This window comes from Protomyctophum parallelum (assembly GCF_964188405.1).
Source record: "Protomyctophum parallelum genome assembly, chromosome: 3".
NCBI classification, from domain to species: Eukaryota; Metazoa; Chordata; class Actinopteri; order Myctophiformes; family Myctophidae; genus Protomyctophum; species Protomyctophum parallelum.
The window spans coordinates 22,468,579-22,492,910 of record NC_139698.1 but is presented as its reverse complement, the minus strand read 5'-3'; the positions used below and the strand labels follow the sequence as shown (position 1 = coordinate 22,492,910).

The 24,332-nt window shown below is 43.3% G+C and overlaps 1 protein-coding gene across 2 annotated transcripts; it reads left to right on the top strand.

Annotated features, from left to right (window-relative positions):
- The first annotated feature begins 1,222 nt into the window (after nt 1-1,222).
- adnp2a (ADNP homeobox 2a) lies at nt 1,223-23,935 on the top strand. 2 transcript variants are annotated; one of them, XM_083760989.1, is made up of 17 exons: nt 1,223-1,531; nt 2,627-2,761; nt 3,830-3,919; nt 5,024-5,275; nt 6,914-7,091; nt 8,818-9,023; nt 9,772-10,083; nt 11,950-12,030; nt 13,041-13,139; nt 13,689-13,772; nt 14,716-14,901; nt 15,953-16,285; nt 16,843-17,177; nt 18,181-18,352; nt 18,743-18,929; nt 23,330-23,547; nt 23,589-23,935. In XM_083760989.1, exons 2-16 carry the CDS (start codon nt 2,654-2,656, stop codon nt 23,527-23,529), a joined length of 2,823 nt encoding a protein of 940 aa, XP_083617115.1. In that variant the 5' UTR covers nt 1,223-1,531; nt 2,627-2,653; the 3' UTR covers nt 23,530-23,547; nt 23,589-23,935. The 2 variants fall into 2 exon arrangements, with proteins under 2 accessions (XP_083617115.1, XP_083617114.1); XM_083760988.1 differs by having other exon boundaries at nt 23,330-23,935.
- The last annotated feature ends 397 nt before the right edge of the window (nt 23,936-24,332 follow it).

Here is a 24,332-nt window from a genome sequence, read left to right as displayed (position 1 = left end):
AAGTTGGAGAGCTGCTATAAAACAATGGTGGTGACATCTGTCTAAAATAACAGTGGACAATCGAACAGTATGTATAACTATCATAACGTGTACATAAGAAACCAACACATATCTGCATAGTACAGTATAACTGGGGAAATGGGCAACAAGAAGATACAAGGAATACAGGCAGGCAGGCAGAGACAGACAGACACAGGAAACATTGTAAACCTAAGGACCCTGAGCGAGCTGGCTTTCACAGATGTTTCGTAGCGTGTATAATTCAGTGTTTCTAAATGTTTTATCCATAGGTTTTTGTTACCCATTTTTTTCACCCAGTGTCTAGTGTAGGGCGCTATACACTCCCTCTGCCAACCTGGGAGAGCAACGATTGACCTCATGCTTCCTTCTATGCATGAGGAGTCCAAGTCCGCATCTTTTCACCTGACGGGGGTTCCCCGAGGAACACGTTATTCCAACGAGTTCCTTTCCCCTCCGTCAGGCGCCCCGACTGGCCACGGGGAGGCAGTATAGATACCAGGATTACTGCATGTATTTTGTGAGGGTATACCTACTAGTACTACCTCCCCTATATAGGGGACACAGGGAGAACTTGCAAAGTCCACATATATACCGGTAATTCATTATTGGGGGTTGGTTCAGCTTAACATTGCCATGGGTTCATTCTCCGTATATAGATATCACTCTCTCTTTCTCTTTTCTGTCAGTCTCCCAGTCCCACCTTGCCATCTCAACTCAACATGTTTCTCCCCTCATCATCTACATTTATTTTGGTGTCCTTCCCCTCCCCCTCTCCACTTAACCTCCTCCTCCTCATCTCTCTTTCTCCTTTCATCAATCCACCATCGCTCTGTCATCCCTGACTCCCAAATCTGTTTCTGTTACTTCCTCTCCTAATCCCCCCCAGTATTTCAAGTCTGTCTGTCTGTCTGTCTTCATCCCAGCATCTGCCCCCTCCCTTGATCTATTTGACCTTTACATTACTGACCAGTGTGTGTGTGTGTGTGTGTGTGTGTGTGTGTGTGTGTGTGTGTGTGTGTGTGTGTGTGTGTGTGTGTGTGCGTGTGCACGTGCACGTGGTAGAAGCTATATCTGTTCCAGTGGCCCAACAGGTGTGCTGACTCCATCCCACCTACACTGGCTCCCAACTTGCTCCCACATCATCATCATCAGCCCTGCCAATCTCCATCAGTAGCCATGGCAACTGGCCCCTGATTGGTCAGACCCCTGTCTATTGCCTCTGACGTCACTTCCTCACTTCCTGTCCGCCATTTTGCCCTGTAAAAGAGAGTGCTCTGGGTGCTGGTGAGGTGATGCTGACAAACAAACACCAACAGACGTCTCGTGTGCGGGTCTCGAGCCGCGGCGCCACCCCGTGTCGCCTTAATTGAGCTGGAAACGGGAGTACAGTGTGTGTGAGTGGAAACATCTGTTTTGGACGCGCGCGCCCTCGGTGACGCCGGAGTGGCTCCGCTACTCGCGCCGGATTGGTGAAAAGGGAGAGCCCGGAGGAGGAGGACGCACGCACACAGTCAGTCTCTCACACACACACATACACGCACAAATGCATATACACACACACACACACACACACACACACACACACACACACACACACACAGAGCTGAGGGGGCATAGTGTATGTATATATGTAGTAACACTCTCACACACACGCATGCACGCAGCGTTGATGTAAAATTGTAAATAGTTTCTCTCCCCACTGTGTTTCTTATTACGCATAAACAGCCCTGTTGCTGACAGAAATGAGTCAACTCTAGTTTAAAGTTGTGCTCATTGTCTGTGAGACTGACTAAGCACATTGTCAGCGGTTGGTTGTGTGTTTGTTTAGTTAGCTGGTTTAACTGTTGGTTATACATGTGGTGGGAGAGGAGTCAGTCCGATTAGCTTGTTATTGTTACCCTGTTGTTACTAGTTAGCTTTAGCTGTGTTGTGGAATATGGGAAAATCCTAGGGTGAATAAATATCCCATAGCCCGAAGGGACCGTCGCGCTCTGATTGGCTAGTTGGCCTTTAGAGAAGAGATCAGTCCAAATATGTAATACCGTACATCTGTTGTAATACAATTGTATTAGTATTTAACCTATTAGATATCCTAATTATAATAGATTAAAAATAGCTATTGCCTATTAACTGCATTATTAATTACATTTTTAATTAAATGTGTAGCTCATGTATCTTAGTTTAATTTGATATATAGGCCAATTTTAGTTTATTTAGGATGGGTTTGGTTGTAACTTGTATACATTTGTCCTCTAGCTGGACCCAGGTGTACAGCAGATTCCATGGCATTGAATCCAGAGTCGTTGTGCTCACCCAAAGTGCCACGGATGTTAGAATTTGCCTGGGCCGGCTATTAGCACCAGGGAATTCTGCCGTTGTTGAATAAAAAGCAATTTTAATCCGACTGCCCCGGCTATTTTTCTCAAGATGATGTGCGTTCGGAAATTCACAGTTGCGTAGTGTGGTCCAATGTGCCCATCTATATCAAACGCATTTTGCAGCAGCCAGCTACAAACGTCAAATGTATCTTTGCATCTTCATGTCGCTGGCTTCCATTGACAATGAACGGTAGACTGTATCTTTGCATCTGCCCGTGTGTGAACAGAACGCAGCACAACCCTGGCCTGCAGACATGTACCAGTTACCAGTGCAGAATCCGGAGAGCATCAGAACATCCAGGAAGAGAGTCAAGGAGATCCTTACTGACATAGGACTGGACTCCTGCCAGGATCTATGGAAGGTACTACTACTGCTACTGGGCGGCTGTGGCTCAGGAGGTAGAGCAGGTCGTCCAATGATCCCTGGGTCGGCGGTTCGAATCCCGGCTCCTCCTGACCACATGTCGAAGTGTCCTTGGGCAAGACACTGAACCCTACATTGCCTCCAATGAGTTGGTCGGTGTGAGCTTGCCACCATTGGTGTGTGAATTTGGGGAGTGAGGACGCTGGCGTCGACTGTTCGCCGCTTCACCTCCCAATGTATGCATGAATGAACCATTGTAAAGCGCTTTGAGCTAAAACTCGCTATAAAAATGCAATTTATTATAATTCATTATTATTACTACTACTACAACTACCAGGGACGTGCACACATAGACATCAAAGCCCCTGCCCTTTTACCCGTCCGTAAAACAACTGCCCTCTCCAGACCACGAGTGCAGCATTTGCTATGGTGAAAGAAATGCAAAATGCCACTCCTTTCCATGCCATACCGGAAGGCAGCATTCAGGAGAATAGCTTTTATTTCTCTGAATGCAGAACGCAGCATTTTTGTGTTGAACTGATTTGTTTCTAAATCCATGTCGTACAAGAGTTCTGGGTTGCGCCCCGGAAAAAAACAAGCTCACAACATGTTGCGCTGCGACATGTTGTGAGCTTGTAGATCAGCTATTGTTTTGCTATTTTTGTCCAAAAGTGTCCTACGAGATTTCAGCCCCTGCCCCTCTAATACTCTCTGCACGTCCCTGACTACTACTACTACTCTATTACTATGACACTACTACACTACTTTGATTACTAAAACTACTGTTGCTACATGTATTACTACTAAAACCAGTGGTGTGTTATACCCTATAATAGTATGCCGTGCTGAAAGTGTTTTTATTTTATTTTATAAAAAGCGTATACTGTACGTCTGACAGCCATTTCATCCATTGACCAGTTTCATGAAAATCCTGTGTGTAATGATAGCAACAGTAATGCATTCAGCTTGAGTTCCATTTGAATGATGGAAATTACATTCCCTCTCTCTCTCTCTCTCTCTCTCTCTCTCTCTCTCTCTCTCTCTCTTATCTCTTATCTCTCTCTAGGAGATGAAGAGTTTCGATGCTGGTGAGCTCGGTTATAACACAGAGTGGGAAGACCTCACAGACTGTTATCGCCCTAAGAGGAGGAGGAAGGTAAATACACTCGGGCATTAGTTGAATTCATCTCCACCACTCATCAATCCTGTATAAACTTGACATCAAGCTGGTCTGAGGGGGTTTGCGCACACTGCGGGCTCCAGCTTGCGCCACCCTTATCCCTTATCCGTAAACGAATTAGCCATTTTTAAAAACTATTTAAAAAAACCTTTTACAATAGTTCAACTAGCCGATCTACATCAAGACATTGTGAACTATTTTAAAAGGTTTTTTTTAAATAGTAAAAAAATGGCAAATTAGTTTATGGATAAGGGATAAGGGGTGGCGCGAGATATAGCCCTGCGTCTGTGAGGAACCCTAATGCTGGGTTCATTCTGGCCAGGTGCAAAAGATACAAAGCTACACAGCGTAATTGTAGCTTTGTATCTTTGTAGCTGAAGTTGAAACTAGCTCAACTCTTCTTTTTTTTTGTAGTTAGACTTTGCAGCAGCTACAAATGTCAGATGTGTCTTTATTATAAATTCCCAGTCGCCAGCCAAGTCTATGGACTTTAATGTTTGTTTAGGGCAGTAAATGCAACGTAAGACGTCATCGGGGTGATACAAATACTTCCTTTGCTGCTCCCCTCACTTCACACGAGTGTGATTTATTTTAAGTAGCCAAGTAACCAGATGCCTTCCCAGTTTTAACTTCTTAAGTGCTATTACGCCGTGTGGCCACCAGATGGGATCGGGGCCAGTGGCAGTTTTTTGGATAACCTCTTATCTTTTTTTTTTATCATAACAAAGTCAAATTAAGCTCTAATCAAGCGCCGAATATCGCATTTTTTACAGATTTATAAGCCATAATGCATATAAAGACGGTTTGTGCGCAGGCTTGCATGCGGAACTTTTGGCCGTTTTTTACGTGATCGCGGGCCTGGAGCTAGCTAAAAATGCTACAACATGCTAACGTGATGATAATCAATCGCGGATTAACGTGGATTAAACAAAACTCGCCTTTACAGCTATGGCAAGCTGGACAGAGTTACGGTAAGCTCGTTCTTACGGGCCCGGCACGGAATCAGTGTTTGTTTTGCGTGGTGGAAATGAACCCTAACCTCTCTCTCTCTCTCTCTCTCGTGTCTTTCTGACTGTCTAGTGGTGGTACCGTGCCGACACCCTGTGCTGCTCTCTGTGCTGGTTCTCCACTCGCTCCTGGTACTCCTTCCGGAGCCACGTGCAGCGTTGTCACGAGGAGGAGGCCAAACTGGCGTGCCTGTCGCCGTGCTCCTACTGCCCCTACGTCTCCCAGCCGGCCCTCGTCAACCGCCACGTCAAGCTGTTCCACACCCACGCTCCGGGCGGCACCGGCAGAGACAAGAGCAGCGACGGCAACACGCACAGCTCACAGGTGGGCTGGTTCGTGGGATTCAGTTATAGGGCAGTTGTTTGTTTTCAACCCTTTTCACATCAAGGCCCGGCAGAGATTAAGGTAGGGTACATTTTGCATCCCAAAACGCAGTTTATAGTTAAGGGACGCAATAAAACAACGACCTCTGCATCCACGGGATGCACTACTGTACTGTTTTTTTTAATTCTAGTTTATTTTGCTAGCTTTAGTTATAATAATCATTTCTTCTTCTGTTTTCTACATGAATATAACCACATTATAACCATATAAAATGAAATGGGAGTAAAATGCTGCAATTTGTAAAAATGGCAAAATATGACTCCTAACGTTGTTGAAGTGGGACTAAAATGTCCCTGGGACTCATCTAAAAGACCATCCCTGCATCCCGGGACTCAATTACATTGAAAACCTATTTAACCCTGTAAGACCAGGATATATTTCTACTTGCAAAAAATAGATTTCAACCTTACTACTACTTTGTACTACTAGGACTAGGAAAAAATATGTAAAAAAATAAAAAGTTTGATTTTATGCACATTTATAATAATTATATAATAATATAATAAATGAATAATTTACATTTGGGAGATATCTTTCACAATAATGAATAAAACATGTTCTAGACATTCTACTGATCACAAAAAAACATATATTACAATTATTTTACTTACCCTTACTTACCCTTACTTTTATTAGGGTTAAAGGTCAAAAGTCATAGGTTCAAAATTGTTCAAGAATCTTTTAATTTGTGTGAATTTCAGCCTCTGTGGGGGGTATTTATATGAAAATATCATGACAAATGGTATTGCAATGGCATTGCAATGAACATCACTGATGACGTTTAGGTGAAAAAAGGTGAAAAATAATAATAATTAAGTAATTCATTAAAATAAAAATGTTACTGAAAAGCAACGTTGGGTCTTACAGGCGTGGACAATGTGGCTGGACAATGTGTCACGCATGAGCAAAACAATGTCCCGCAAGTAAATCATCATTGATCAAAAAATACTTTAAAAACTTTTGCGTTTGTCTGCGCAATTACACATACTTTACAACACATTTGACAGAGATTGTTACCTAGCTACCTAACAACCTGGTTGGATAGGATTGAAAAAAAAAATCACATTCAACACAATTAGCGTCCTCACCTTCGTCTTCAATGTTTGTGTTACGCAATGTTTGTGTTTACACGAACACAAAAAATTGTCCATTCATTGTCAATGACATTTAATGTTTGTGTAGGCCGGACAAAGTTTGTGCACATACACCAAAAGCTGGACATAGGGCTATCACCCCTCAAATGTTTTTGAGGAAAACTATTTTGTTTTTAGGAAACCCTTTTTGTGGACACTATGGTGTAACTGTAAGGAACCTTAATGCATTTTTTTAAGCTTTGGAGCTTATTCCAGTGTGCTGGCCTTTTCTTTTTGCTATTATTTACCTCGGCCCGGCACCTGGCGTTTACTTAGTGTATCTGCGTGCTCTATTGTGCTTTCCTGGATAGGATGGGAAACCAGGAGATGCCTGTGTGTGGGTTGTGTTTGGGTACAATGCTGACTGATTGTGTGTGTGTGTGTGTGTGTGTGTGTGTGTGTGTGTGTGTGTGTGTGTGTGTGTGTTGTGTTCTCCTCCTCGCAGGTTGGTGAGCGTGTGTTCTTGCCAGGGGTCTGCGGGGACAAGTACTCGTGCACGACGTGCGGTTTCCACGACAGCCTGCTGTATGCCATGAGGAAGCACGTGCTGGTCACCCACTGCGAGGCACTGCTGAAGAGCTACTACGGCATACGCTCTGCCGCCGACGGCAACAAACGAGGAGGTGAAACCGCTAAGCTGAGGTTAAGGCCCAATTCCAATACCCCAAAATCTCGACCACTCGCTCACTCACACTCGATCACTCCAGCATGGCAGTGTTACGGTGAAATTGGTGACGCGCTAAAATGTGTGACCATCTTGTGGACTTCACACAACTTACACGGAGGTGGCATAAATACCACTTCTGCTTATGAAGCAAACCACAGTGATTTAACGTTCGGACGCTGACGTTATGTGACTCCACGATTGTCACGTATTTCAGCAGGGCACCAGTTTCACCGTAACACCACCATGCCGGAGTGAGCGAGTGTGAGTGAGCGAGAGATTTTGGGTATTGGAATTTGTCGGATGAATGAGTCCCGTGACTCCCGTCATCAAGAGTTTACATCAATGAGATCAATACTTTACCCATTATGACCTGAGAAGGACCTGCAGAATGATTGTCCGCCTACCATCTGAAAAATATTATGTTGTTCCAGGGATCCCCTCCCCCCCAGATGCAAAGATATGAGTTAAAAATGTTCACTGTGAAAGAATATTCAAAACAATATTCAAAGATTTGTGCTGCATTTTCACAACTTTTCAAAAATAGCAGATCTGCAAGCTCGCGTTTTCAACAGCTAAAGTTTCAAATAGTGGTTTAAAAGCTAAGGCGACACAGATGCATCCTCAAGTCTAAATGGTTTAACCCCTTTTGGTGTTTTAAGCATTATGTTATGCTTTAGCTGTTGAAAAATAGCAGATCTACATGCTCATATAGCAAGTGCCGCGCTACGAGCTTGCAGACCTGCTATTTATTTTAATCGTGAACATGTGGCGCAAATCTTTATATATATTATTTCAGAGCGAAACCTTTTAGCTCAAATCTTTGCTTCGGGTGGGTCCCTGAAACAACATATTTTCAGATGGTGGTCCTTGACATGAAAAAGGTTGAGTACCAGTACTGACATAGAAACATAGGGTATTTCATAAAACTTTTAGGATTTAGAAAGACATTGTTTCAATTTCAGGCCTAAATGGTTTAACCCATTCTGGGCGGGAACCGATTTTGGTGTTGGCATCATGTCGTACTTTAGCTATAAAAAATAGCAGATCTACAAGCTCATAGCGCGCCACCGAGTGGCGTGCTACGAGATTGTAGGTCTGCTATTTTAGAAAAATCGAAGAGCGACTGACATAGAAGACATTTTTAGAATCTGATCTCAGGTCAGAATGGAAAACTGTCAGGATGTAGAAGACATTTGTGACCAAATTTGACTGGGAGACTGCCATTGGATTTTTTTGAATTTTTGTTTTTTCATTTCATATCAAAGCAGGGAATCATAGCTTCAAATTGACATTGGTTGTTCAGTTTGACCCACCAGTTTTGGAGATATGGCTTATAGAGTGATGTCTTGCAGAAAACAGCGAGTTGAGAAAACAGGCTTGAAAGGTTCACTTCTGTGGTCTCTAACATTACAATAGCTACATATTTAAGCATTTTTTTCATATTTACATGTCAATTTCAGCTTTGACACTTATTTCAGACATGCTCTAGTATGTGAAGAGTCTGCCTGTGCTATTAACTCATTTTGGAAAAAAAATTAAAAATAAAAACGTTTTTCTCCTCTGGTGTAAAGCTGGAATGTGCGCGATGGCAGTCTCTCAGTCAAATCTGGTCACATTTTTAGAATCTGATCTCAGGTCAGAATGGTTTAACACATGTGCTGGACATTGTGTGCGTCCTATAGGGACCTCCGCTGCCGGGGCCAAAAGGATCGGGGGCCAGTCCAAGTTCTTCTGCCGCGGGTGCGAGATGCCAGCGGAGACGTCGGAACACCTCCTGTACCACCTGCTGAGTTCGGACAAACACGCAGAGGTCAACGCCAAGATCAGCCCCATGCTGGTGGAGCACATGATCAGCATGAAGGGCAGCTCGTCTTCTTCTTACACCACGGTAAAAAAGGACCGTCTCATCATGGAGTTAACCCATTTTGACCTGATATGAGGACGATTCTAGTACAAATATCTTCTAAATCCTGACCGTTTGAAAACCACTGACATAGAAACATAGGGTTTTTCAGAAAACTATTTCACGTCAAGGACCCCAAAGATTATATGTAATCACATTCAGTGCTCAGCCAATCAAAGCATCACTATGGGGTACACAGACACACAAAAGCTTAAAAACCAATACAAATATTAAAACAAAAAAAAGACACACAAAGCTGGGCATAGGAGGGGCTAGCCTTAAATATATATGTACATTGGCCCGGACGGTTAGCTCAGCCGTGTGAGCTATTAATGGGGGGACTTTCTATTATTCCCCACAACAGCTCTGAGGTATATTAATGACATAGTAAAATGTTGAAAATGATTGGAATTCCCCTTTAATATGATAACTGTTAATAACAATGACTATTAACGTGATAACTGTTAACCCATTCTGACCTGAGATCAGATTCTAAAAATGAAAATGACAGTTTTCTGAAAAATCTATGTTTCTATGTCAGTCGTTCTTCGATTTTTCAAAAATAGCAGACCTACAAGCTCGTAGCGAGCTTGTAGATCTGCTATTTTTCGATAGCTAAAGCATAGCATAATGCTAACACCAAAAGGGGTTGCCGCCCAAAAGGGGTTAATAACAAAAACTATTGAATGATTCAGGCTGATATATTTCGCGGTAACCTTCCCAACCTTCCCAGAGTCACCGGGTGCCCACTCTGCCGCCGCGCGCCATGCAGCAGGTGGTGTCCATGGTCTCCAACAAGGCGGTGGCGGCTAAGGACGCTCCTCTCCCCCCTCCTCGCAACGGGAAGCCCGTCGTCCGGGGGTCTCAGCAGGGCGCCGTCCTGTTGGCCGCGGCCCCCCAGACCACGGCGCTGGTGTGCTCCACCGCGGGAGGAGGGCAGCAGATCCTGCTGGCCAATCCCAACGCGGCCTCCACGGCGACGGGCACGCTGTCACCGAGCCAGCCCTACCAGCTGGTGCTGCAGCCTGGAATGCAAGGCAAACAGGTACGGCTGCAGCCATAGATATATACTAGAAAAAGTGCCCTTCTGGGCACAGGTCTCCACCAGGTTATCCACATATCCGTGCAGTTAGAGGTAAAAACACTTTTCAGCCAGTTATAGCGCCACCTTGAGGCTGAGTTGAAATTGTTCATGTGGCATTTTGTCCTCGGCCTAGTGGGAATGTGGGTGCACAATTTCACGGAAATCACGCGATGTGTTCATGATTTGCAGCATTTTGTTTGAAACTGAGCACTCCTGTGAACTTTGGAAGCCAATCTTAACCAATCAGGATGGAGTGTGAGAAATATGAAAGACCGGTTTGGTTGAATGGCTCTAGAGAGACTGTGTACCAATTTGAGTGATGTTTGGACAAAATCTGTAGGTGTGCTGTGCAAAAACCTGTTTTGCACAAAGCGGCCTCCTGGTGGCGCTATAACAGGCCGTTCTGGAAAGTTTGGGGCAGAGGTTCATGGTTGGCATCCAGGGAGTGTGTGTGCAAAATTTGGCATCGACCGGGTTAACGGTGGCTGAGATTAGCTGGTCACGGACGGACGGACGGACACACGGACACACGGACACACGGACGGACGGAGTGCAAAACATACTCTCCCCATGCCTTCGGCTGGTGGAGACAATAAAGGCTAGATGGCTCAAGGCGGAGTCTCTGACTACAGTACAGTATGTTCAACGGCAGCTCAAACAAAAACAGTCATAACTCGCTCAAATCTTTATGATCAGTACTTTATTTTAGATTTATTTTTTACAAACGCATAAAACAGAAAACCTAATATAAACACAAGCAACAACATCAGTACGTATTCATGGACAGACAAGATATATAAGATAAACAAATTAAAAAAAAGAAAAAGAAAAATCAAATTAAAATGTGAAAATAGTTTACATTATTTACACGACCAAACGCAGCATCATCAACCGTATCACAATGTGTAGTAATACAATAAACAATCAAGAGGGCATTGCCTGACCATGGATCACACCAAGGGACCTGCAACATGACTGAGGAACACGTCCCACTTCAGATCATATTTAATAACTCGCTCAAATCTTGACGGATTTACAAACGGGTTGGTTTATTACAAACGTTGTCAACGTGGCTATGATTCAGGACGTTTATCTGCTTAATTTTGTTTTTTTATATGAACGTCGTATGAAAGCATATAAGTATGCGGACGTCTCTGACGTTTATAGCACACCAAACCGTTTGAAAATCGGTTGAAAATTGAGCACGTTATGTATATGTAGTATATGCCCCATAGACACAATGTTATGCTCCCCCGAAGTAAGATGGCCGCCACGTATAGCAACGTTGCTCTCCATTGGCCAGAGCGCGGGTGAGCCATCTAGCTTTCTTATATATATCTATGGCTGCAGCTATCCATAATTGTTTTTAATGGGGCCCCTACTTTAACCCATTTAGACCTGAACTGATTATACAAATGTCTTCTAAATCCTGACAGTTTTCTGAAAAAAACAATGTTTCTATGTCAGTGGTTCTCAAACTATTTCATGTCAAGGAGCCGTAGGAATTATTGGCCACCGACCCCCATCTCAAAATATGTTGTTCCAGGGACCCCCCCCTCCCCAGAAGCAAATATTTGAATTAAAACTCTGAAATAATATATATTGAAAGATTTGCACCACATTTTCAAGATTTTTCAAAAATAGCAGACCTACAAGCGAGTGCCGCGCTACGAGCTTGTAGATCTGCTATTTTTCAATAGCTGAAGTATAATTATAATGCATAAAACAAAGGGGTTCCTGCCCAAAATGGGTTAACTGTTGTACCCTTACAAACAGGTGGGGTCATTCAGTATGCCGTTCTGAAGCTTTTCCTCCCGTCTCCTCCAGGTCCTCCAGGCCATTCGCGGCCGTCAGCCCCAGCCTCGGCAGGTTGTCCTGCAACCAGGAGTCACCTTAAACCTGGCCAAGGTAGGGGGGAAGAAGGTGCATGTTCCCTTCTTGGTTGCTCAAGTTGACTGAACTGCCCTACAGGGTCCCAGACAGTACCTCCCAGTGTCCCCACGGTCATGACATTCCTGGAAATATTTTAAAATTATAAAGAAATTCACACCCGTGTGAACTGAGTGGTAGCAGGCAACAGTGCAGCACTCTCTCTCTCTCTCTCTGTTTCTGGCACAACAGCGCCCCTACTGGTACTAATAATAGTCATACTGGTGCTCATTAACGTCACAGGTGGGTTAACGTCACATAGATAGGCGGACACGGACATTGCTGTTCTTTGGAGTGGTTGCACCACTCAAAAATATAGTAATATAGTATAATTAATAATTAGTAAGTAATAATAATTAGTAAGTAATAATTTTAAAAAATCATCCAGGTTTTACTGTATAATGTTGCAAGCCACAGTTTCGTGGGAATTCAGTTGCAAGTTTCTTGTCTCGTCGCCAATCTTTGGTCTGAACAAGGATTAAAGGTTTTATGACATTCATTTTCATTTCTTTTTCTTTTTTCTTTTAGGTTTTATGACCTCAATTACACCCAAAAAACCTGAACTTTGAACATTCAGTGGATTTTCTGTGGTCTGGAGTTTTCTTTGGGGTTTGGAAGCCTTTTGAGCTACAATGAAAACAGGCAACACAGTGAAACAGTGACATCTGCTGGCAAATCCCATTGACATATATGGGATTTGCAGGGTCTTACATCACAAACTGCCGGCAAATCAGAGCACCTGTTTGAGCCAGAAAACCCCAGATCACAGACAATCTACTGAATGTTAAAAGTTCAGGTTTTTTGGGTGCAATTGAGATTAGAAAACCTAAAAAAAACAAGAACAATTCCAAAACCTTTTTTTTAATGTCACAATCCCTTTAACAAAGACACTGATGTACATTGTTGAGTGATTTGGTCTGAACCAGGCTTAAGAAAAGACAGTGATGTACAGTCCATTGTTGAGTGTTTTGAGACGGTTTCCCCCCCAGGTCAACCACAGCCAGACCAATCGGCCTATGATGCTAGCCCAGGTCAAAGGTGCTACTGGAGGTACTATCGCAACGAGCCAGTCTTTGATGTTTTCCCAGGTACAAATTCTAAATATATATATGTCATATAACATATGTCTATGTCCGGGGATTGGGCACACTAAAACTATATCCAGGATTTTGGGTTATGCTCTCGGTATGCATGCTAGTTAGAGTTTTGTAGAGATGTGCTACTGTATTCATCTTGTTTGTTTGTGGTGTGTGTCTGTGTGTGTGACAACCCGTTCATTTACAACCCGTGTGATGTAGAAATGTGAATAACAATCGATTATCGACTCATGCTCATCTCGACTGAAAAAATCACACCCGTGTGAAGTGAGGGGCGCTAATATATTAGTCTAACTCATGTTGATTAGGTGATGTAATGGTGATGTAAAACAAATGGTGCCAACACAAGCATTAAACGCCATTAACATTAAAGAGACAATATGATGTAATGAGGGACAATATGACGTAATGAGGGACAATATGACGTAGATTTTCCCTTCATTGGCGTTTTTTCCTGTGTGGAAGTTCAGATAAATTGCTCAACCCACTGAGGAGAAAATGTATTTTCATTTAAATCACGCGTGCCTCCTGTGTTTGCAGGTGAACTCTTCTCAGCCTGTGATAACGTCTGGTGGACAGCTGTTGTCCTCACCTAATGTCAGACTCGTACCAACTGGAAACCAGGTAAAGCTCAACCCCCGACCGACGGGGCTCCTTCTCAAATTTGACCTGTATGTACCCCCTTAACTCTGAGACCCCTTTTGCCTACTGTATTCAGTAGGCAAAGAGAACCGGTTCAGTTCTTTTTGAGCCAGAGCTCCAAAATTGGAACGTTAATTATGAATTGAGTGGGCCTATACCTATATTAAATTGTTCATAGGATCAATATAAGTGAATTAATATATGATAAACCTTCCACAGTAGTAGCTTTTTCATAATTTCTATTTTTTGCATATTCTCCTATATAATGCCTCATTTGTATATTTAATAATTATTATTTATAATACAATAAATCATTGTCTTCGTGTAAGTAAACAACTGGGGAAGTTTCATGGTGATAACAATCTAAATTTTGCCCACTCAATTCATAATTAACTCTGGCTCATGGACTAAGAACCAAAAAGAACCATTGGGAACCAACCGGTGGAAATGTCCTAAAGCTCCACATTTACAGACTTGTGACGGTTCCATTTGCATCCCAGCGATCAATCATTTAGCTTTGTGAACCACTGCCCTAATTGATATGCCAGAGTAGAGACAAGAGTCAAGAGCTGACTCTGAGTTTTTTACTTACTACAGTATTTTATATTTAGGAGGGGAAAACTTACATTTAACTTTTCCTGTTGGGACATTTATATAAATAAAAACCCACATTTCAATTTCAACCTGGTGTCCCTATTTTGGTCATTACATTATAGACAGAAAATGTCACCACACTTTCACACGTTGAGCATACAGTATTTGGGAAGTCGAGATATTTCCCTTTGAATCTAATGCAAGGGAGAGCAACTTCAACCACCACAGATGTGTTGGTTAGTTCTACTGTATTAACATACTCTACAGAATAATGTTTTTCTTAATGCTTCTTCTACGTTCTATTTTTGTATTGTGTTTATTTGTGCTTTAGGTAAATGGTGTGCCAACCTACACTCTGGTCGCTGTTCCCGTTCAAACCGCAGTCACAAAAATCAACCTGGTCACCATTCCCCAACAACCTGGACAAACACAGGCTGCCGTAGGGCAGAAAGGCTCGTTAGCATCGACCAATGAGAACTTGGAGTCTAAGCAACTAGTAACCAAGAGCCAATACCTGGTAAGCCAGAGCAGGGGGGGGGGGGGGGGGTACAAATTGTATGTAGGGTCGAGGGGGATATCCATTTGGTTGCGGTTGCCAAGTAATGAAAAAAATCACACCCGTGTGAAGCGAGGGGCGCTCTTATCATCATACATCATCTCACGCCGGCCAATCACAATTTGACTCCTCACTTTTCCGTCCGACACTTTTCTGTCCTCACTTTTTATCCTCAAAACGTACTTTGTTCAGCCAATCAAATGTCGCTATGGGGCACACACAAACACACAAAGCTGGGCATAGTGCCCCTCAAAAATACGTTAAACGTTCATTACATGCTACATGTATCTGTTCCTGAACTTAATTTCCATTTCAGCAGCCACCGTTTGTTGTCTGTGTCCATGAGTGTGCATTCTCTATTTAAATGTCTTCTCTATAAAGCATCGCAGTCCCGCCCCTACCAGGGCCCAGGAAATGATTCCCCGTTAATTTTCCTCATAGACATTTCAAAAAGTATTTATTATATATAAGACCTTTTAAGCCTCGTACAAAGCCAACTCGAGTTGTGACAAATCATGACAACAAACACAATTTTTCGGGCCGAACAAATAATTAGAAAGAAGAAGAAAACGGCAGGTTACAACACTTTTTTTGTTTTTTTACTTCTTTGTAATTATTTGTTTGGTCCAAAATATTGTGTTTGTTGTCATGATTTGTCACAACTCAAGTTGGCTTTGTACGATGCTTATAACAACACTTATAAGGTCTTTAAATAAATAGTTTTGAAATGTCTATGGGAAAAATGCATTAGGAATTATTTCCTGGGCCTGGCGTCGTCATGAAAGGACTGCAACGCTCTATTGGCTTATTAGAGAAATAGGCCCATTATCAATACAATGAAAGATTGAACTTATGGAACTTGACTTTGACCAGGAATTCATTCTACAAACAAAAACCTTTGGCCAAAACGGCATATGGTTTTTCTCATAAATAATTATAGGCCCCCATTATATTACAGCCATACAGCCATTTTCCGCGTTGACGACGTTGTGTGCAATCCGCTCTCCTATAGGTGAGGACCGACTGTGGATTCGTGCGCTGCCTGCGCTGTAAGACGCTGCTCTCCGACAAGGGGATATTCCAACACTTGCTCCACGGCCTGCAGTGCCTGTTCTGCCCGCTGATCTTCTACTCTCTCAAGCAACTGCTGGCGCACAACGAGGCGGCGCACAGCCTGAAGGACCCGGCCAACAGGCGGCGCGCCAGGCAGGAGTACCTGCTGGAGACCACGGAGGACGGACGGCTGAAGGTGCCCGCGTTCAGCATGAAGACCACGCTTCCCAAAGACCTGCTGGGCTGTAAGAAACTAGAGCTGGCTCTCATCACGGAGAGCAGAGGGAATAAGGTGGGTTTTGACGACGGAAGGGGGAGTCTGTTTATGTGGGTTCAGTATGTGGTCACTGTCGGGGGGGCGGGCAGCGACATTATTCGCCCTCTTGATTATTCGATTTTCAGTTTTACTGCTGAACCCGAGTTTCCCCCAAGATAATTGATCTCTCTCTCATTGCCTGCCGAGTTTCCAGAGTTATGTTTTATTTGTTTTATTGGGCGATTTCGATAACTTTTAAGACATACAAGCAGCTACTTTTGCGACACGTCACACGTTTTGGATCACGTGACCGGAACAAAACAAGTGACGCTCGCTTCTGAGGGCCGCTGGGTAATGGAGTCTCCAACTGAATGCTGTGGAGAATGGTGGCAGGCTGTGAGCGGCTCACATTTCAGATGACTGGAATATGACTCAAACTTAACCCTTATCCCTAAACTAATTCGCCATTTTTTACTATTTAAAAAAACCTTTTAAAATAGTTCAAATAGCCGATCTACAAGCTCACAATGTCTTGATGTAGACCGAAAATTTAATAAAAAATAAATAGAAAATCTACGCCGCTCCTCCAACAGGTGCTGTACCTGCACCTGAGCGAGGAGCCCGGGAAGCCGCCCCCCGCCGCCGCCCTACCTCCCGGCGGCTGTCCATTCTGCACGGCGAAGCCGCCCAACCCCGCGGCCTACGAGCAGCACCTGCGCGGGCGCCACCACGTGCTGCCCACCATCCACGCCATCCTGAAGACGCCGGCCTTCAAGTGCGTCTACTGCCTGGGCGTCTACACCGACAAGCTCACCGGCAAGACCATCTCCATCCACGTGCAGAGGTGTCGCTGTGCGCCCCGGAGCGTCAAGGACGCAGAGAGGCTGTTGAACCCCGACACCACCACGCAGAACTCCAACGAGACGAGGTCTGCATGTTACTGTTGTGATTATAATGGAGCTGAGCTGTTCTGACATTCCGTATGTTCATAGGAGGCCTTGGCTATGTTTCACCAGTTTCAATTGAAACGGGTCTCCAAATAGGTTACACCTATTTTATGTTAATAACCTGGGTAAAATGTGCAGCATTGGGAGGTAAAGGGGAGACACTTTAATTGTGAAGGGACGACAGGATGAGGAGAGGTGTTGTTGTTGATAATTGTCGAGAGTAATGGCTGCGTGTGATATTGAACTGTCAAACTATTTGTATCAATACGGCTGTATCAACAAAATAATATAAGGTATATTTGTTCTTGAAACGCGCTTCCAGATTCCTAAGGCCGCCCCTGCGTTTATTGATCTGACCCCATCAAACCCTGTACACACATTGTTATGTATTCCCTCTTTATTGAGTCAAACTTAGAGGGAGTCAGCATCTAGATTGAGCAAGTGTGACCAGTGACCACTTGGGGTCACACTTGTAAAGCTTCATTTTTAAATTACAAATTTAATAAACCTAACCTGGGATCATGGGAAACGGGAGCCTGGGATTGTAGTCATCAGGCCAGAAGCACCAGCCGGAACCAGAATTATTTATTACCCCAAATAATCCCCCGGGATCAAGGGCATCGTCATTTTCGGGCCTACCCAATAAAACCCTTGATGCGGCGTAGTTTAGCTTGTAGGAATGGTGTGTTTGGTATATCCAAAACTGGTATATTCCAACTTGTAGCGACTGGCGAGACTAAACTACTACTTGGTTATACTTCATTCAGATTCAGCATTTAAATGTGGATTTGGGGATCCAAAACAAAGAGGCGCCGAAAAAACCGGAACCAGCATTATTATAATTTTTCGGTATCCATGGCCTAGACCGGATCACACAGGCCAGTTTGGAAAGAACGGGCCAGTTTTGCCAGCCTTTCCTCCGAGGTGGAAAGTCTGGTGACTTACAATTATCCAGGAGGTCAACGTTTTATTTCCCTCCTGTAGGGACGGAGGGGCCGTGGCAACCGGCGGACGTAATGGCCGCGCTGTCCCCTCCCCCTCCATCCTGCTGCTGGAGCCCCCTGCTGGCCTGGAGCTGAGACCTCCAGAGGAGAGGAAGTACTTCCTAGGTCAATACTTCAACAAGAAGCCTTACCCCAGCCGCAAAGAGACAGAGGTAGGGTGTGTGTGTGTGTGTGTGTGCGCGCGTTTTCATGTCAAGGACCCCCACATTGACATTCATTAGCCCACGAAACCCCATTAGAAAATATATGCCAAGGACACCCATAAGAGAAGATTTTCTTCTAGCAGTTTCACCCCCAGTTGACCTGATCAGGTCCCCCTTTTCTATCTCTGGGACCCCAATGTGTGTTGTAAAATCAAAGTTAATTTAACTCTGAGAGTGTACAAAATTGTATTCCTTAGTCTTAGTGTTTTTTTTTTATCCCCCTAATAAAGTTGTTTTTATTTGTTGTTTCCACTTGCCCCATTATATCAATTTGATATATTATTTTATAAACATAATTTTGTGGGTCATAATTGTGACATTTAAAACATCCTATTAAAGTTGCTGGCGAGCCGACTGAAGCTGAGCCGCCCCGAGGTGACGTCGTACTTGGAGAGCAAGCGGAGCGGCTGCGTGCAGGACTGTCGGCGCCTCAGGTTCAAGGTCCTGCTGGGCTTCGACACCACACGGATGAAGCCGCTGAAGGTCCACATGGACCTGCAGCCCGGCACTGGAGACAGGAGTTCAGGTGAGCCCCGGGGGAACTGTTTTGTGTGTGTGTCTTGTCTTATGGCAGTGGTTTTCAACCCTTTTCGCATCAAGGCCCATTATTTATTGGGCATTTGAGCCACGGACCACCAGCCTCTCAGACCCTAAACCTTGAATATTGTGTTGTCGAATAACACACAATTCCATGCTGTATTGATGTTGGGTATGTTGTCGATTAAATAATCTTCCAAAGATGAAGGAATGACAAAGTTCTTCAGGGTGAAGTATTGAGAATTTATTAAGAAGATTCAGCAGAGTAACAACATACAGAGAGTGTTCCAGCAGCCCCTCCGGGCGCAAGCCTCCTCAACCCCATTCTCAGACATTCCTTATAGTCATGTAATGTCCATATACGGATCTGTGCTAAACATAAGGGCGACACACAAATAAGTATACCTTTGCTGACAGCGTGGAGGAGTCAAGTCAGCTGTTAGATTGACAGCTGCATGAATTAGACTGAGCACATTGGTGAGCAAAGAGACTTAATGGAAGGAAGATAAATACACAATAATGCATATATCTGGCACTGTAGTTGGCATTCTAAAATTCCCATTACAGGTACGATAGGAGAGATAACAGGTAAACTTTGATCAAAGTAACAATTATTCCACATTCTCTAATTGTGTAGACAATAATTTAACTCTTGAGAGCGTAAAATGAAACCAATGCACAAATAAGAAAAAGGGGGTCAGGTTTCACAAAAAAACTAAAACATCTGCCATTTTGGTTCACTTGGTCTCTACAATTAGTTGGTAGACTATGACATTTTTGGAAGCTGTCCATGTCTGTTGGTTTCTCTGCTGACCCCAGATTTATTTAGCTAATAAATAATACATTCTTTAGAATTAACTAGGTGTGTGGAAAAAATAAGTTAACATAATAAAACAATAGTGTGTGTACTTTGATCAAATATGAATGAGGAGGCATTGGTGCATACGTTTATTGAGGCATGTTTTGTGTTTGTGTAATACCTATTCTGAACGTATTGCATTTTTTTGTGTCCATGACAAAGAAAATATATGATGTGGAGACAATAAAGACTATTATTATCATTATTATTGAAGGTGGTAACGGTCCATTTGCTCAGTACAATATTTCAGGGGCATATTTATAATTTGTGCAGGGTTGAGTATGTTGAATCTAGTTTGCATTAATAAGATCTCTAATGGAGGATTTAGTTGACACTATGAAATAAAATGGCGATAGTAGTCAGTGTGGAGCAGACGGCCTGTCACAGCCAGATTTGGGAGACCGGTAGCTTTGTTGTTGCAAGGAAAGCGGTAAAATTAGACTTTTGTGGTTGTTTTCGTCTCAGATTTAGGCGATCTTTAGACGAGGATGGTGTTCATAGAAAACGGCAAAATAAAGTATCGTTTGCTGGTGTCTGTTTAGACGAGAATGGTGTTTTCAGGAGGTGAAAACGCAACAAAGTGAAACCACCTTCCAGAGTGGAAATCTTTGAGAACGCCGTTTTACCCGCTGATTCACCGTTTTGCCTGTTTACACGGAGAAGGGATAAAACGGGTACAGGTCTTTTTTCCGACATACCGGGATTCCGACAACCAATAGTCCGACAGCCAATAGTCCGACACGTCATTATTCCGACAATCCTATATTCCGACCATATAGAAATTCCCCCCTTTTCACCCCAACAGTCTGACATAACATTACCCCGACAAAGGTTTTAGCAATGGTCCGACAATCATAGATCAGACAAGCCAATAGTCCGACACGGAAGACAGACAAACAGCACAACGCCGTTTCTACTGTTATGTCAGAAAGGCGCACGGCGCTTAGAGAGAGAGAGAGAGAGAGAGAGAGAGATTGAGGGGGGGGTGGATGGAATCCCTTCATATACTTACCAGTAGCCCCCTTATGCAAATAGCGAAAATAGCTGGTCTGCAAGCTCAACTTTTTGCGCAACCCGCAATGCTTTGAGTGAGTAAGTGAGTGAGTAAGTGAGTGAGTGAGAGAGAGAGAGAGAGAGAGAGACGTCCGAATCTGTATATTTTATTTTTCTGTATCCTTTATTTGTCTGAGAATTCCACTATTCTACTGTTCTTGTGTGTGTGTGTGTGTGTGTGTGTGTTTTTTTTTTTTTTGACAATAGACCACTTACTTAGCACTTGATTTAACTATGAAAGAAATGAAGACGATGAAGGATATCGTCAAGGGGTTGGCAATGATTGACACACTTGTTATTAATGGACGGGTCAAAATGTGTACGCCCTGGATGAAATGTATGTTTCACTATATATAAAATACCATGACTCCTCTGAATTAAAAAAAAAATCGGGTCCTACTAATTAACTCTAAACATCTATAGACCTATACCCTCCTTAAGATAGATAGATACATACATACATAGATACATTTAACAGCTTCATTTTTGATTTTCCAGTTCCAATTTTATTTGCTTCTTGTCGTCACTTTCAGGTTAAATTTTCATTCAGAGGGAGAGTCATGGTATCTTATAGGGAGGACACGTCCATAATCATCTCTACTAACAATTAAGTGTGTCAATCATTGCCAACCCCTTGACAATATCCTTCATCGTCTTTATTTCTTTCATAGTTAAATATTCTTTATTTCTTTCATAGTTAAATCAAGTGCTAAGTGGTCTATTGTCTAAAAGAAAAAACACACACACACACACAAGCAACAGTACATCAATTCATCATTATTTATTTCAAATTGAAATACAATGTAATGCACTACTGTCAGGCGGACATACAACTAGTCTCGAAGTTCGCACGCACGCACGCATGCGACACACACACACATGCACAAACACATGCACGCGTACACACACACGAACGCACACACAGCGGCGCTGGCCACGCTCAGCATCGCGGGATGCAAGTTGAGCTTGCGGATCAGCTATTTTCGCTTTATCTACTGTTTCCCGTGTCGGACTATTGTCCCGTCTAACCTATGGTTTTCGGACTATTGCTAGAACTTCTGTCGGGTAATGACATGTCTAACCATTGGAGTAAAAAGCCGGAATGGGGGACAATGGTCCGACAGATGTCGGACTATTGCCTGTCGGATTATTGGGGTGTCGGAAAAGCGTGCGCACCCCGAATCGGGTAAACTTATGACATCATGGCTCACGTTGGCTCACAGTGCATACTGTATGTTTATTACATTAATGCAGAGCCATACATAGATATATATGATATAATGGGGTTCCTGAACAAGCCTCCCTCTTCGCCTACAAAGCGCTGCTTGCCGATGGTGAATGTAAAACCATGATGTAAATAAAAAGCCTTGTGATAGGCGGCAGCAGCGTTTATGTAGCCTAATGTATTATAAAATATATAAACATCCCGTGGCGCGCTTTGCCTGCATGCTCTGGGCTGCCTGTCAGCCCAGAGCAGTGTTGCACGGCACTGTTTCTTTGGCAAATCTAAGCTAGCAAATTTAAGACGATCTCTTCAAAATAAGAGAGTACCCTCTAGAGTATTGAAAAAAGGTTTCATTTGCACATTAAAACTACAAATAAGCATTTAAATGATGCTATAAGACACACATTATGTTTCTGTGTTATTTAAATACTTATTTTTACACAGAAACATAATGTGTGTCTTTACAATGACTGCAATGTAATTATAATACTAATAATGTAATGTAAAAATTATTTAATTAACAACACTTTTATTCTGAAAGCAACCAGATGTCTTAAATTTGCTAGCTCTCAAACAGGAAGTTCTAGATTTGCCAAAAAGACGGAACGTGTTGCGCAGGGTTGCGTGAAGAAGGGGTTCTTCTTCTTGTACGTGGGTGACTAAGTGTGGGTGACTGTAAGTGACTGTAAGTGTGCGTTCTCGTGTAAAGGGTCAAAACAAAATGAGAACGCAACGGGACTTTGACGTTTTATCTGGAGATGGTCGCCGTGTAAAAGAGGCGTTAGTACGACGGAGGGACACAGTATAACTCTATGGGGACACAAAAGCGACACAGTATCGGGAAGTATCTCTGGAGGGGGGCGCTTACGTCACGGCTAAAATACTGAATTGGTTGTTATATTATGATATTAATTATAAAAAACCCTAAAACCAAAACTGAACTTCAGCTAATAAAACGTAAATAATAAAATGGAATTAAATGGAACTTTTATTAACACTAACGACTATACTGAAACCTACCCACGTTGGAAACGAACAAAAACTAAACTTGGAGTGGTTAAGGCACGTACTACCACAGGCTCTGAATGCCTGACACTGTGTCCCGGGTTTTATTCCCAAGCCCGGTGGCCCTTTGCTGCATGTCACGCCGTGACTCTCTGTCTGGTTCCTGTCTCTCTCTATTGTGCTCTCAAAAAAAGCCTTTTATTAAAAACAATAATAACTCTGACCCCTCCTGGTTTCCTGTCCGTAGGTTTACAAATAAAAATGGAGGAATTCTCTACAACGGCAGCAGTAAAAGCAGAGCCGGACTCCCCAGAACCGTGCAGTTCTGAAAGGGAGCCAGAACATACCGCAGACCACCTCCAGGACACAAAAGAAGGCATTAGAATCAAAACAGAGCTGGAAAGGGAACAGGATAAACTGCTCCAGAACGGTTCCTGTCCTGACTGAGGGTTTCCGAAACACTCTGGACAAAACGATGAAGACAGACAGACCACATCCGGTCCTCTCCAAAACCCAAGGGGGGTCATCATAACCCAGCCAGAAACCAAACAGAACTGGACCGGAGGTTCACGTCAGCTGATCCAGACCAAAGACAAGGTCCTTCGTCAGAGAGGCTGAGTCCAGGACTGTTGGTGTCCTAAGCCAGGTCCCAACACTAGGATGCTTTAGTGAGCTTGTATCCCAGGGTGTCCTATAAGCCAGGTCCCAACACTAGGATGCTTCAGTGAGCTTGTATCCCAGGGTGAGAGACTATCTGCTCAGTTTGGGTGCAGATAGATTTGACTCTGGAGCAGTTCTTCCATTGTAAAAGCTAGTGAACTAGAATGGTTCACTCACTTGATTATTATTATATTCACTCACTTGCTGACAAAAACGTCTTTTGACGTATTTCTTTTTATTATTAGTTATTGATTCAGAATGGTGTCACTGAATGGTCCGTCAATTAAATGATTCCCCGCCGTCCACCGCCATTAAAAAGTCTTAGGCCATTTAGACCTGAGGACGATTCTACAAATGTCTTCTAAATCCTAAATTCTGAAAAACCCATGTTTCTATGTCAGTCGTTCTGAAACATTTTCATGTCAAGATCCCCCAAAAATATATGCGATTGGCTGCCGACCCCCATCTGAAAATATGATTCCCCCCCCCCCCACCTCGCAAAGCCAATATTAATGCTTCTGATGACTTTTAAAAATACGATTGCCAGATTAACTGTAGGCGGTACGGAGAATAAGTTGGTGGCAGCCAAT

Coding starts and splice junctions, on each gene's coding strand:
- adnp2a (XM_083760989.1), top strand. CDS start 2,654: ATGTACCAGTTACCAGTGCAGAATCCGGAGAGCATCAGAACATCCAGG. Junction 5,276..6,913: donor GCAACACGCACAGCTCACAG/GTGGGCTGGTTC, acceptor TCCTCCTCGCAG/GTTGGTGAGCGTGTGTTCTT. Junction 9,024..9,771: donor CGTCTTCTTCTTACACCACG/GTAAAAAAGGAC, acceptor CAACCTTCCCAG/AGTCACCGGGTGCCCACTCT.